At 34.0% G+C, this 13,517-nt stretch overlaps 1 protein-coding gene and 1 long non-coding RNA gene across 8 annotated transcripts in view; one reads left to right on the top strand and one right to left on the bottom strand.

Moving 5' to 3' along the window:
• The window catches only part of LOC105486397 (Rap1 GTPase-GDP dissociation stimulator 1), a 172,684-nt gene that overhangs the window by 117,951 nt on the left and 41,216 nt on the right, over positions 1 to 13,517 (top strand). For all 7 annotated transcript variants that reach the window (XM_011749281.3, XM_011749275.3, XM_011749280.3 and 4 more), the window contains one exon: positions 8,756 to 8,884. In XM_011749281.3, coding sequence (XP_011747583.1) covers positions 8,756 to 8,884 — 129 coding nt within the window. The remainder of the gene's footprint in view (positions 1 to 8,755; positions 8,885 to 13,517) is intronic.
• The window catches only part of LOC112427472 (uncharacterized), a 47,156-nt gene that overhangs the window by 3,008 nt on the left and 30,631 nt on the right, over positions 1 to 13,517 (bottom strand). The window contains exons 2-3 of the long non-coding RNA XR_003019068.2: positions 10,950 to 11,105; positions 2,532 to 2,630 (exon numbers count right to left, since the gene is read on the bottom strand). This is a non-coding gene — a long non-coding RNA (uncharacterized lncRNA). The remainder of the gene's footprint in view (positions 1 to 2,531; positions 2,631 to 10,949; positions 11,106 to 13,517) is intronic.

Below are 13,517 nucleotides of genomic sequence, written 5' to 3'. Positions count from 1 at the left end.
AATAGAGCCGATTTTTCTAATATTTTAATTATTCCTCATTATTGAAAAACTAATTTCTCTTTTTTTGTAGTTGCTGAAATCTCTCTGAGATACCTACATGGTAATTCTTATATTTATTTGCTGCATAGGCTGATGATAACTAAGCTATGGTTGAAGGGAGGCCATGTATGTAATTTAGGAAATGTAACACCTGTGGTATATTATTGAAGCATGACAATTGAATTTAAATATTAGGCTCATTGTTTAAATTCACTTGTTTAAAAAAGGCCTGTATTTCTTCTCCCCATATTAAAGATTGTTTAATGTGTAATTAACCTTAGCTGCTACTTTCATTTCAGTCAATAGCAACAATTTCTTAGTTCGTGATTAAAAACTAAAAAGCTTGTTGGCCTGAGCTGCATGTTTATCCTTATCTTTCAGTATTACAATACTTTATTACAGGTGAAAAAGAGCATTTCCTAGATGTTAGATGTTTAGAAAAATGATTGGCTTTGCATGAGTGAAGAACTATTTTTAAAGTTTACTTACTATGGTTACAAGCTAATTAATAATGTATATATTTCCTAAATAGTAAAATATTTTTGCCTTACTCTAAGGAAAAAGAAGAAAACAAAATTTAAAAGGTAAAATTGTATATTTGCAATTTATTCTTTTGTATCTTATTTAAAGTTTTACTCTCTCAGAGATCCTTGTTCTGATACTGTCTTTTTTTCTTAATGAGACTAATTTTCCATCATACTACCTTACATGTATTTTCTGGGGTTTTTTTCCCCCTCTATTTATGAAGACATGGGAGACGTACATTTAAGTTCACATCTTTTGAAGCCCAGTTTGTCACTTTATACTCCAGTGAGCTAAATGAAGTGTGTTGAAGACTTACTGGACAGCTGAAAAGTACTTAGGCTTTTTTATTCTTTCTTTATTATACTGATGTTGTTCTTTATTTACTGTTGTTCTCTTTTTTAAAAATTTCTGAATTTTTGCTGTTTGTCCAACAGCTTTCTAGTCAGTTTGCTGAAGCAGGTTGCTTTCATAAAGTTCTACCACAAGTGTTATTTTAAACGAATTGTTTCACTAAGGAGTAGAGCAGTTAGTTATTCTGGTGCCTCTTGCTAATTCAACCTATTAAATTTGACCAGTTAGACCAGGTTAGCTTTTAGTGATAATCTTCCTAGACTATTACTATAATAATGCTGTTACTTAATGAACAGTCTGAGAGCTTGATTTTCAGTAGAGGTGTATCAAATGCACATTTTGGTCTAATTCCACATGGTCAAGTATTGGCGTTTATATTCAGCTTCATCTATTAGAGAATGAACTTATAAATGTAAGAAGCTGAAATTTTATCAGAAAAATAAATTATTATAGTCTTTTTGTAATTTTAGTAGCCTAATACTTAAAATTTGACATTATATTATTACAAGAATAATACTTTCTCAGCATTGTTAGCTTCTAGATTGCTCCTGCAATTATGATAGTACATTTAATATCATAATACCACATAGATGCCCACTTAGCTGAGGGCAGTGAAGGGGCAAAATATGTTTGGAGTTCCCCATTCTTTAATATGGTTTTCTCATTTTTATTTGCTTTATGTCTGGATTGAAGATTAATCATAGCTGTTATCAAGTATTATTTTCAAGATTTTTCTCATTGTGAAAATTTGAAGTGGAAAAGTTGGTTTTCTGATTTTGATTTCATCCTTACAGGATGTATATCACCATTAATTATTGGTGCATTTTAATATAATAATATACATTTACGTTTCAACTGATAGAATTTCAACATATAAAGCATATAGGCAAATTTTCTCTTTACATGAAATGCTTACCTATATTTAAAACTAAATATTCAGATAGTAACAAATCTGAAAGACCAGCTCTTTACTGTAAGTGTTCCTATACTAGTTGAAATATGATGATATGAGGCACATAATCATTGATCATGCACAAAGTTTTAGGTTCCATAAATGGTGTTGAAGTAAGCATTGAGCTGTTTTTGGCCTTCCAAAAGCTGAGGCTAAAATCAGAGGTAAATAATAGATTAGAGCCAAATATCTGTATTTGCATGTCTAATTTAGGCCACTTACAAATTCCATTCAGAGAGGTGCTGAAACCAGAAAAGCATCCTGTACAAATTAACTTTTATAAAGATTATTAATCCTGTTTTAACTATAAGTGAAATCCAACTAACACTGAACTGCCTATATTGTTTTATTTACCAAAAAAGTTTTTAAGTCCTACTTGAAAAACTAAAAAGTGAAATGCTTTTGGATATGCAGATGTATCTTGTTAACAGAATTTGTGCCTTGCAAATAACTTCTGTGCAATTTTAAACTGTAAAATCCAAATTATAATAATGCCCCTTGTTAACTAGAAAAGATTTTTTTTTAAGCTAATATATTCTTTTGTAAAAGAAGGGATTTCTATGTTTTTAAGCATGTGTTTGCAAGATACACATGTTGGGATATAAATTAATTTGACATTAGCTTAATTTGCTGTACCAAAATTCAAGCTTAAATTTATACTTACTGTAGATGTGATCTTTATCTCAGCAGTGCTGTATGAAAGCAGAGACTGGATTGGTTTCTCTTAATAAATGCTGCTTAAGCAACAGCTGGCAGTAGTCCTCTTAAAAAAAAAAAGACCACATTTAACTTAAAAGACCAGTTTTTTTCTGAGATGAAAGCGTAGAGTTTTCTTTAATCAGAATAAACATATCTATAGAATTTTTTTTGTAGCAGGATTCATTGTCACAAAAGTTGATCTGTAGCAAATAATTAACCTGGAGTAAATACAGGGAAAAATTATCTACTAGATTAGGGCATAATCACTCTAGTTGTCATTGTATTGAGAACAGTAAATGAGTAAGTTTCTTAATAATAAAATATTTTTACTATCTCTCATGATTTTTGCTTTGGCATTTTTTTGTTGTTGCTTCTGTTTTACATCAATCTCATGCATATAATTTTGCCATTTATATTTAAAACCTTTACAAAAGGGAAATTTTGCCATGTAGAGACAATTTTTATTTTCAGAACCCAGAAAGAACTTTAGAACTACCTTTTCTAGTTTTTTATTGTTAGCATGTAGGAAGAAATGTGTAAATGTATTGTTTTAAACCTCCAATATTGTCAATATCAGTGAATCTTGACTTTTTTTTTTTTTTTGAAATTTCTATGTATCATTGAAATGTATAATGGGGCTTAAATTAAAGCGATAATCTGGATGCAAAACACATGCATGTTTGACATAAAGAAGGCTTTAAAATAATTGAATTTTAAACACATATAAATAATCTAGTTTTATATCCTCCTTTAGAATAAAATTCTCCACTTTATAAACATTTGAGTATATAAAGTTTTTAACTACTAATCATCCCCTTGGTAGCCACATTTAAGTCAGTTTACTTTTCAGTGTTAGAACTAAAACTCGCTTGAACTTGAAGCTCTACTTCACTATTGTATCGTTTCTAATTTTTAATTTTCATATCCTTTTTTGGAAATACAGATAAGTCATTAAGTCAAAGGTAGTTTTCTTCAGTCTTTATTATGCCCAAATCATTTTTAGCCAATTTGTATTAGAACTTTTCATCAAGAGTTTTATTTGCTTCCTTCACTGTTTCAACTATGCTCAACTCATTTGACTGTAGATGGGATTTTTAATGCAAGCCTGTAAATGGCAATATCATATCATTATACTGTGAATAATATATCTACGTACTAATGTAGAGACTGTATTTTGAATTGTGTTGTCTAGTTTTGACAATTTCATTCTTAAGTTCTGTTTACCAAAAAGCTTAATAATCTTACAATATTGTCTATCTGTAAGAGCCCTAGGAACAAGGTAAACCTGTTATAATCTTCTTAAGAAACTTATTTTTAGTAACTTCAGTTGAGCTACTGGAATTCTCAGCATACTTTTCTGGACCTATAATCTAGTTATACCAATGTTTTAAACATTAAACTTAAAACTCAGGGGGGAAAAGGTTCCTCAACTTGAGATCTTCTCTCCAGATCTCCATTCTTTGGAGTTTCCATGAGTGTGACCTGAAGAACTTGGAACCATTGAAATTCAAATGTAGGTAGGTAAGTGTTCACACCAGCGCATGCGTTGATTGCCTTATATCTCTTTGTATATGCATCTGTATTGCACCCCCTCAGTGCCTTTCTTCCTCTTCCTTCCCATAGATCATGTAGGGCCTGTGTCATTTTGATATTATGTAATTTTGTAAATCTGTATTTGGTCAGTATTTGTCTGTGATGTGTGTCAGGAGCAGTCAAAACAGAGTCTTCAGACATTTATGACATTGTGCTGTCTAAAGACTGTCTTTCACACATAAGTGTTTGCTATGTATGGGCCTGGGTTACATTTTTGTGAATTGCTGTGTTTGTTGAGCTCTGATAACATTCCCCTGGAGTTGCTGATATTCACTGAGGGAGGCAGAAGTCATAGTCTTGCAATTGCTTCACTTAGTCTCCCTAATGTATCTAGAGAACAAGAACTATTTCTAGTTCTAAGAATTTCTTCCTGTTTGTCTTTCACTTAAAAGTCATACTCTTGATAACATTCTTGATATCATGGATGTCAGCTATTATCCTCTGAAAAACATTTGCAAGCTTTCTTTGGGCAGTAAACAAAAAAGATGATCAAATGAATCATTTATTTCTGTCAATAAGAATATCAACTTATCGTACACAAACAGGACCCCTGCTTAATCTTTTCAAAAAACAACTGCCACCACCTACTGAATTGTAATATCTACATAGTAACTGAAACAGGTAGACTCAATCTGGAATAATCTCTTAGGCTTAAATAGAGTTTCTACTCAAATAAGCAAGATGAGATGTTAGGAGCTTTATTAGTGTAATTTCTCTGAAAATATCAGAGTGCCAAAATCTAGGATTCCTACTAAGCTTTTATCTTATTTTTTTCCTGTTGTCACTTCTGCTAAGCACATCATTGAACTTCAGAATATTTTCCATGTTTCCCACCCACCTCCCAATCTCTTATAAAAATTAGGTAGTCCTGGCAGGCGCGGTGGCTCACACCTGTAATCCCATCACTTTGGGAGGCTGAGGCGGGTGGATCACCTGAGGACAGGAATTTGAGACCAGCCTGTCCAACATGGTGAAACCCTGTCTCTACTAAAAATACAAAAATTAGCTAGGCGTGGTGGCAGGCGCCTGTAATCCCAGCTACTCGGGAGGCTGAGGCAAGAGAATTGCTTGACCCTGGGAGGCAGAGGTTGCAGTGAGCTGAGATTACGCTACTGCACTCCAGCCTGAGTGACAGAGCAAGACTTGGGCTCAAAAAAACTGTTTTAAAAATTAGGTAGTCCTTTGACAGTGGTTCTTAAATTTTTGGTCTTATGATTTTAGATGTCTAAATATTATAGAAGACCTATAAGACTTTTGTTTATGTATTCGGGTTATATCTGTCAATATTTACTGAATTAGAAACTTAAATCGAGAAAGTATTTAAAATTATTTAGTATTTCATTTTAAAATAACAAACCCATTGTGTGTTAACAGAAATAACATTTTTATGAAAAATATTTTCCCAAAAAAATTGCTGCAAAGAGTAGCAGTTTGTTTTACTATCTGTAATGGTGAAGAAAACAATGGCTACGGCCAGGCATAGTGGCTCATGCCTGTAATCCCAGCACTTTGGGAGGCCGAGGCGGGCAGATCACGAGGTCAGGAGATCGAGACCATCCTGGCTAACACGGTGAAACCCCGTCTACCAAAAATACAAAAAAAAGTTAGCTGAGCATGGTGGCAGGCGCCTGTAGTGCCAGCTACTCCGGAGGGTGAGGCAGGAGAACAGCATGAACCTGGGAGGCGGAGCTTGCAGTGAGCCGAGATCATGCCACTGCACTCCAGCCTGGGCCACAGAGTGAAACTCCATCTCAAAAAAAGTAAAGAAGACAATGGCTATTAATACAATTTGGTGCCACTGCTGGTGTTCATGCTAAAGTGCCAGCAGTTTTACCTACCATTGCTTTCGAACCATTGGTACCAATGTCAACACAGTGGCAAGAGCAAATAAAATCTTGGCATTTTTATGAAAATAGCTTTGATTGTGTGATCCTCTGAAAGGGTTCCAGGGACACTTTGAGAACCATATTCTAGGATGCCTCTTTGTCCATAAAATGGAAATTTATATCAAGCTGTTTCTGTTAAAAGTGTTTTTTTTTTTTTCTCTCCTCCTCTGGGCCTTCATTATACAAGTAGAATGGCAGGCCTGCAGTCAGTGTGAACAAATTTTAGAATTATTTGAGTATGATGATTGTTTTAGTTAGCATCATAGAAGTAGATATAAAAGAGAGCACCCAGTTGGTCCACAATGAGTTCATCCAATTGGATGGCTATATATTTTTCTCTTTTGTGTGGTATGTGTGTTATATGTGAGGATATAATGAATTTGGCTCCTGGGTAGTTATAAAACACATTTTCGTGAAGCAACATGATTTTCATGAATTATGGCAGTACCTACAATGTGCCATTTGGCTATGCTAACTTTTTCTCCCAGTCTGCCACAATTTCAAATATTACTGCTTCAATTTGTATGCCAAAGATTGTATTAAGCACTATAACATTTCTTGACTTTTCATCCCTCTTTTACCTGGAACCAAAATTTGTAACATTGTAAAAGCAGTCCAAAAAAGTGATAGATATGCCAAGTTAGCAGAACATGAAGAGCATTATCTTCTAAGTGGTATTCTTCTGTTATCTTCTTCATAAAATGTGTTATTCCTCTGATGTCCCTGGACTGTTGGATTTTTTATAGTTCATACCAACAGAACTGAGGGGGTGTGTGATGCTTACATATATGCAGACATACAGTGGAGTTTGACTCACATTCAATGCATGCGCTAGTGCTCACGCTTACATACCCGAAATTTAATGATTCATCAGCTCTGCAGTATTTGACAAAGTAATCAAAATGAATACATTTATAAATAAAAATACTGCTAAAGAACAAGGATCTGCAGAGGTGACCCTCTAATAAAGAGCCCTATCTACTGGTAAGTAACCTAAATAATTTCTAACTTGGAAAGCTCCTTGGTGCATGATTATTACAAATACTATAACCATAATGCAACTATTCTACCAATGTAATATAGATATAACACTATTGTTTAAGTATTTTACCTTTAAGTGTTCTAAATTATTAATTACTAAATTGCATATTCAGAAAAAAAATTTAACATCAAAAGTATAAATACAGATTACCTAGTTGAGTATATTTTAATTCTTATCTCCTTTTAGAGTTCGTAACTTCATTACAAAATTTGAAATTGTTTTATTAGAGTATTTGAACTCCAAACATAGAATCCCATTTTTTCCATGTTTATTTTTTATTCTTATTTTGGTAAGAGGCCCATTTCTATTATAGATGGGCTTCCACAACCAAACCAGATAATTATCTGTAATTAGCCAGTCATCAGTTTTCAGGGACAATAAGCCTCTGTTGACCATCTCTCATACTTCACTCTAAAAGCAGGAATAATTAACAACAAAGACCACCAGGCAGTGATGAACTGGCATATAAGATAGCTCAACTCTGTATGTTCTTTTCTGAAAATCACCCACCTACTTCCTTATCTATAGATTAAGAACTATAAAGAGTAATAATAATAAAAAAAAAAAATAGCAGGCCAACCCTGCCAAGGGATTGGAGCTATGAGGAACATGTGTTTTTGTAAGAAAGAGTTTTGTCTTTAGATTGCAAAGAGATAACTTAAAAGAATTTGGGGAAAATTATTAGCTTGAAAATGGCATATCATTTTAAAGAGAAAAAAATTTTGAAAGAGCGTTTCTGTATCTTTGGATGAACCAGTTGTGGACAGTTATAGTGTTTTGCATAAACATATGAATTTTTGTATTTCTTTCTTAGCTTATTCTAAAAGGCAGTACTTCTGGTTTTCATTTTGGTTCATTTACCTTCAGCTTTGCTACAGGTATTCTATTATTGCCATGAAGAACCCTTGTGGAAATCCAAGGCATGTTTAGTACTTCAAAGTCAATTAGTTTCTTAGAAAATGAAGGCAAACAATGATGACAAGGCCATGTTAACCTCATTCTCTTCACCTCTCTAAGCCAAACTTTCCTCTCTCTCACTGAGATGATCTGTCACTATAATTAAAAAAAACTTTAAAAAGAAAAATATTTTAGGTAACTTTTTTTTTTTTCTGGTATATCTCTTCCTAGCAGTCATCAGGAATGCTCTGGTTGCAAATATTCAGAACCAGTCATTTTTGTGTATTTATTATATACTTTTAATTTTGTATTATGAAAAGTGTTTTTAAAGGATTCTAAGATTTTTTTCTTTCTTGGTCTTTATTAAACTTGCTACTTTTCTCATGCTTTTCATATTCTGTGATTTCCTGTAATGCAAATGTTACTCTAACTTTTTCACTCAAAAATTAGTGGTAATGTTTGTTTATACTTATTAAAGGCCTGCTTTTTAATGGTGTAAGACCCCGTTTAAAAAACTAATGATTTGATAGTCTTCAAACTATTTTTATTTCTAAATGCCTTTTGGTTATTCAAAGGATTCAAAACTAAACTCTTCTGAACTAATGTTTAAAATGTTCAAGACAATCATGTGAATGGACTTCATTTTCTATTACTGTAATTTAAATAACTTTGAGTTTCCAGTAGGGAAAATAAGAGTTGTTTTCTTCTTATAATGTTCATTTGGCATGTCAACACTTTCTTTTCTGTTGTTGTTGTTTTTTGTTTTTACAGATTCACTTCAAGCTCAGCTTATCAATATGGGTGTTATTCCTACCTTAGTGAAATTACTGGGCATCCACTGCCAAAATGCAGCTCTTACAGAAATGTGTCTTGTTGCATTTGGTAATTTAGCAGAACTTGGTAAGTCTTAGTAATGAACCACAAATGTAATTAACTTATTCATGTGCTTACAATAAATTTTTCTTTAGATATTAAGAAGCTAGAAATCCACTTAGATTGTATTAATTTTTTGAAGCATTTGAGATATTTGTGTCAATATTTTTAAAAGTAAGTCCAATTAGATCTTATGATTGCATTGTTTATAATGAGAGCTATTTTGTTTTGCTAATAATTTTATGTATTAGTGTTTAAAGCTTACACTGTACATTATGTAATAGAGTTGAATATTTAAAATTGTCTCCACATGGCTTTAATATTTTTACATGAGGGATGGCAATTGTATGTCCGTGGGTAAAAATAAGATTGAAGTGTGTTGCATAGTGGCTCATGCCTATAGTTCCAGCACTTTGGAAGGCCAAGGTGGATGGATTGCTTGAGCTCAGGAATTCAAGACCAGCCTGGGCCCATCTTTACAAAAAAATACAAAAATTAGCTCGGTGTGGTGGCTTGTGCCAGTAGTTCTGGCTACTCAGGAGACTGAAGCAGGAGGATTGCTTGAGCCCAGGAGGCAGAGGTTGCAGTGATCCGAGATCACACCACTGCACTCCAGCCTGGGCAGCAGAGCCAGACCCTGTCCCAAGAAAAAAAAAGAAATTTATTACATTTCATATAAATTGCATGCTTCTCAGGTAAAGAGGAATCTAACAGACTAAGGTTCTTCATCCTCTTTTCATAAAATCTCAGAACATGACAGAGGACTTTTTTCTATGAATGTATGTGTTACAGTATTAGAAAACAAAATCTGTGGAAGCCTTGAAATTCAGAAGGCAAACAGAACCAGACCAATGATGGAAACACATCCTAGTCATAACACAGAGGAGGAGGATGGCCTCAGTACCTCCATCTCTTTTCATTTTTCTCTTTGTTATGGATTACCATTTCTTTCTTCTTCCCCCTGCCCCCCGCTTCTTATCTTCCTTCACAACTCTAGGTCTGAATCTACTCCACAATCATGTTAATAATAAATTATTATGGGCATAGTGAAATGAAATGGTGTTTTGTCATAGCTAAATACAGTAGTTACAACAAGCAAATATATCAATTCTGTTACGTACCACATTTTATAAATAAAAGCACAAAGTCACTAATCTTGGTTTTTCTAACTGAAAGCTCATCTTGATTTTAATATTTTACTTTTGTTTTGTCTTCCAGCAAAGGGAATAGAAATTATTTATTAAAGATATTTAGTAAAAGTCGTTCTTACTTAGTGGGTCAATCCTAGTATTTGTGAATGTTTCTCATTTTCTCTCTTCATCTGTTTTTTCTTTTTTATGCTAGCCTAATTAACACATTTTTTCTGTCATCCAAGTGAGACCAAGAATAAAAGAACATTCATTTAGTATTTGACAAAGTTATTCTTTTTTGTGATTAAAATGGAATGTAGGAGTTTGTGTTCAGTATGGTTGGCAGAAATAAAACAGAAATAGTGTAACAGAAACATGATTGGTTCAAATCTTTCTTCATTTGCCTTTGGTTTTATGAAAATCAAAGAGTGCAGGTCCTTCGCTGTTACATTTTAATGTGAGTAGTTTCTAGAACAGCACTGTCCAATACAGTAGCTACCAGCCGTGTGGCTTAATGGGCATTGAAATATGAAGTCTCAATTGAGATGTGTTCAGTATAAAATACACAATCGATTTCAAAGACTATGAAAAATACAAAATATCTCACCAATATTTCATATGTTGATTGCATGTTGACATGATAATTTGAATATATTGGGTGGAATAAAATATTAAAATGTTTAACCTTTTTAGCACATCTTACTAGAAAATCTAAAATTATATATATGGTTTCATTTTTGGCTCTCATTATATTTATGTTGGACAGTGGTGCTGTAGAAAATGAACTGCAACAGAGTCATCCTTCACCCTGTTAAGGCCCCTCCCTTTTGAAGTTTTAGGAGAGTACATGGAAGAAAGCAAAGATTAATGAAATTTATCTCACCTAACTTTAAGGGAAAAGTCAGTACCAAGTAAGGAAATTACAATAATCCTTGGATAGGTTGTGCTGAATACGAACTTACGTAATTGTAGTTGTTTGCTGAGGAGTATTTCATCTCTTTTATGGTTTTGTGTCTAAATCTTATAAATGCTTCAACATCAGGAACTGTGCAGAAATCCTGCTTGACCTCGTGAGAAGAGAGTTGTTGTTTGTTACCCAAAACAGTCATCGTCCACCTCTCAAATGAGAGTCAAGGAAAAGTATTAGTCATTATTACCTCCTCTTGTGAAAAGAATGTAACAAGAACTGTGGCAGTGGAAGAGCGTGGGCTTTGAGTTTAGTCATAGGAGTTACAGGAGTCTTAAAATTTTAAAAAACTTATTCCATGTAGTATGTCCATATAAGGAGTCTTATATTTTACAGTAAAAGAAGATCTTGGATCTGTATCAAACCTTACTCAGCTTTACAGCACCCCTATGAAGTAACTTGGGCCTAATCCTTATAGTTAACCCAACCCTGTGATTTATTTAGTAATACTAATTTAGGATCATACATACAGTTGAGAGCTTCTTTGAGAAGAAAATTCATTTAAGTTATGAACACATGAATATCGAAGTATTTTAGAGTTCTAAGACAACTTACATATTTGAACCCCAAATACTTCAATATGTAAATATTGGTATAACTCTTGCTCTGTTTAAGACATTATAATAATATAAATACAAAATATTAACATTTCTCCAAAAATGCCTTGCATAAACCCAGATTCCAAATTGCTCACGTTAGGGCAATAGTTTTCAAACTTTTTGACTATGGCCCATAAGAAGAAATACATCTTCATATCACCACTTACTGTATTACCTGAAACTAAACAATACTTATTATCCTTAACATATTCAGTGTACTCGTCCTAAACTGATCACATGACTTGTTAGTGGATCTCTGTCTGGCATTTGAAAAAAACAGCATTATAGGATTTCTATTAGTCATAAATCATTTGGAAAGCAGTTTTTTGTATTAGAGAAAAATAATTCTTGATGTACATTCTTTTTAAAAGAGAACTTGAATTCTCACACAAAGCATCTTTAAGTGATAGTTCAAATAGTTTCATGTCTGATTTTAGTGTCCATAGTTATTTTTACTATGTACATAATAGGCTTAGCTTGTCTTACAAGTTTAATCAAAACGTTTGGTTGTTTTTTGTTTGTTTGTTTGTTTGTTTTTGGAGACAGAGTCTCACTCTGTTGCCCAGGCTGGAGTGCAGTGGCGAGATCTCGACTCACTGCAAGCTCTGCCTCCCAGGTTCACGCCATTCTCCTGCCTCAGCCTCCCGAGTAGCTGGGACTACAGGTACCCGCCACCACGCCTGGATAATTTTTTTGTATTTTTAGTAGAGACAGGGTTTCACCGTGGTCTCGATCTCCTGACCTCGGCCTCCCAAAGTGCTGGGATTACAGGCGTGAGCCACTGCGCCCAGCCTCAACTTTTAAAGTAATTAGGCAATTAAAAATTTTAATGGATATAACAAATTCTCAGTGATTATGTTTGCTTTGCTGAGTATTTATAAAAGTTTTTCTTAGATAATAAATATATACTTGCTAACTGATGTTTTAAAGTTTCCATAATGTATACCATGCCAGCCTGTGCTTTCTCACTAAGCAGTGTTTTTACTGAGCCCTGTGAACTCTAGAGATACCTGCAAAAGTATTGTTGGAAGAGTCAAAGGCGGGGAATGGTTTAATATTTAATTCAATCATTTTATCCTTTGGGAAAAAAGTGAAAGGTTTTCCAAAAGCTAAAACCCCAGAAATAAGCAGAAGTATTTGCCCTGTAACTGTTGGTCAACTCTGTTAACCAACCCTTTTTAAACATAAATACTCTTTAGGATAGCCAAAGTTATCAACCGTCCACCTCTTATACTTTCCAGTCTTACACTTCTTTTGGGTATCTCGGTGGATAGTGCTTGGCACATATTATTAAATGGATAATAATATGAATGACCAGATCAATACTGTGATATCAGCGACATTTGGGAAATGGGAGTGTATTAATCCGTTTGCACTACCGTAAAGGAATGCCCAAGACTAGGTAATTTATAAAAAAAAGAGGTTTAATTGGCTCATGGTTCTGCAGGGTGTACACTAAGTGTGGTGCCTGCATCTGCTTCTGGTGAGGGACTCAAGAAGCTTGTAATCATGGCAGAAGGTGAAGGGGGAGCAGGCGTGTCACATGGTGAGGCAGGGAGCGAGAGAGAGAAAGGGGAGGTCACAGACTCTTAAACAACCAGATCTCACATGAACTAACTCACTTATCACCAAGGGGATGGTACTAACCATTCATGAGGGACCTGCCCCCATGATCTAATTACCTACTACCTGGCCTCACCTCCAATATTGGAAATTACATTTCAACATGAGATTTGGAAGGGACGAACAGCCAAACCATATCAGGGAGTTTTAATTGACCAGATAAATAAATAAGGAAAAATAATTTGAGGATAAAAGCAGAGCACTGTATACTGAGAGAGCCCTGACCTGGTAGGAGAGATAAGAGGTAAGTAAAGAGTTGCAAAGACAACCTTGTTTACCTTGCTGATTTCTCTAGTATACCGGGAAAACATGCCATTGAAAAACTGCTTCCAAACACTTTG

This window comes from Macaca nemestrina, chromosome 3 (genome assembly GCF_043159975.1).
Source record: "Macaca nemestrina isolate mMacNem1 chromosome 3, mMacNem.hap1, whole genome shotgun sequence".
Lineage (NCBI taxonomy): Eukaryota > Metazoa > Chordata > Mammalia > Primates > Cercopithecidae > Macaca > Macaca nemestrina.
Note: the sequence above shows the minus strand (reverse complement) of the source record. Positions and strands in the feature narration are given on the sequence as shown.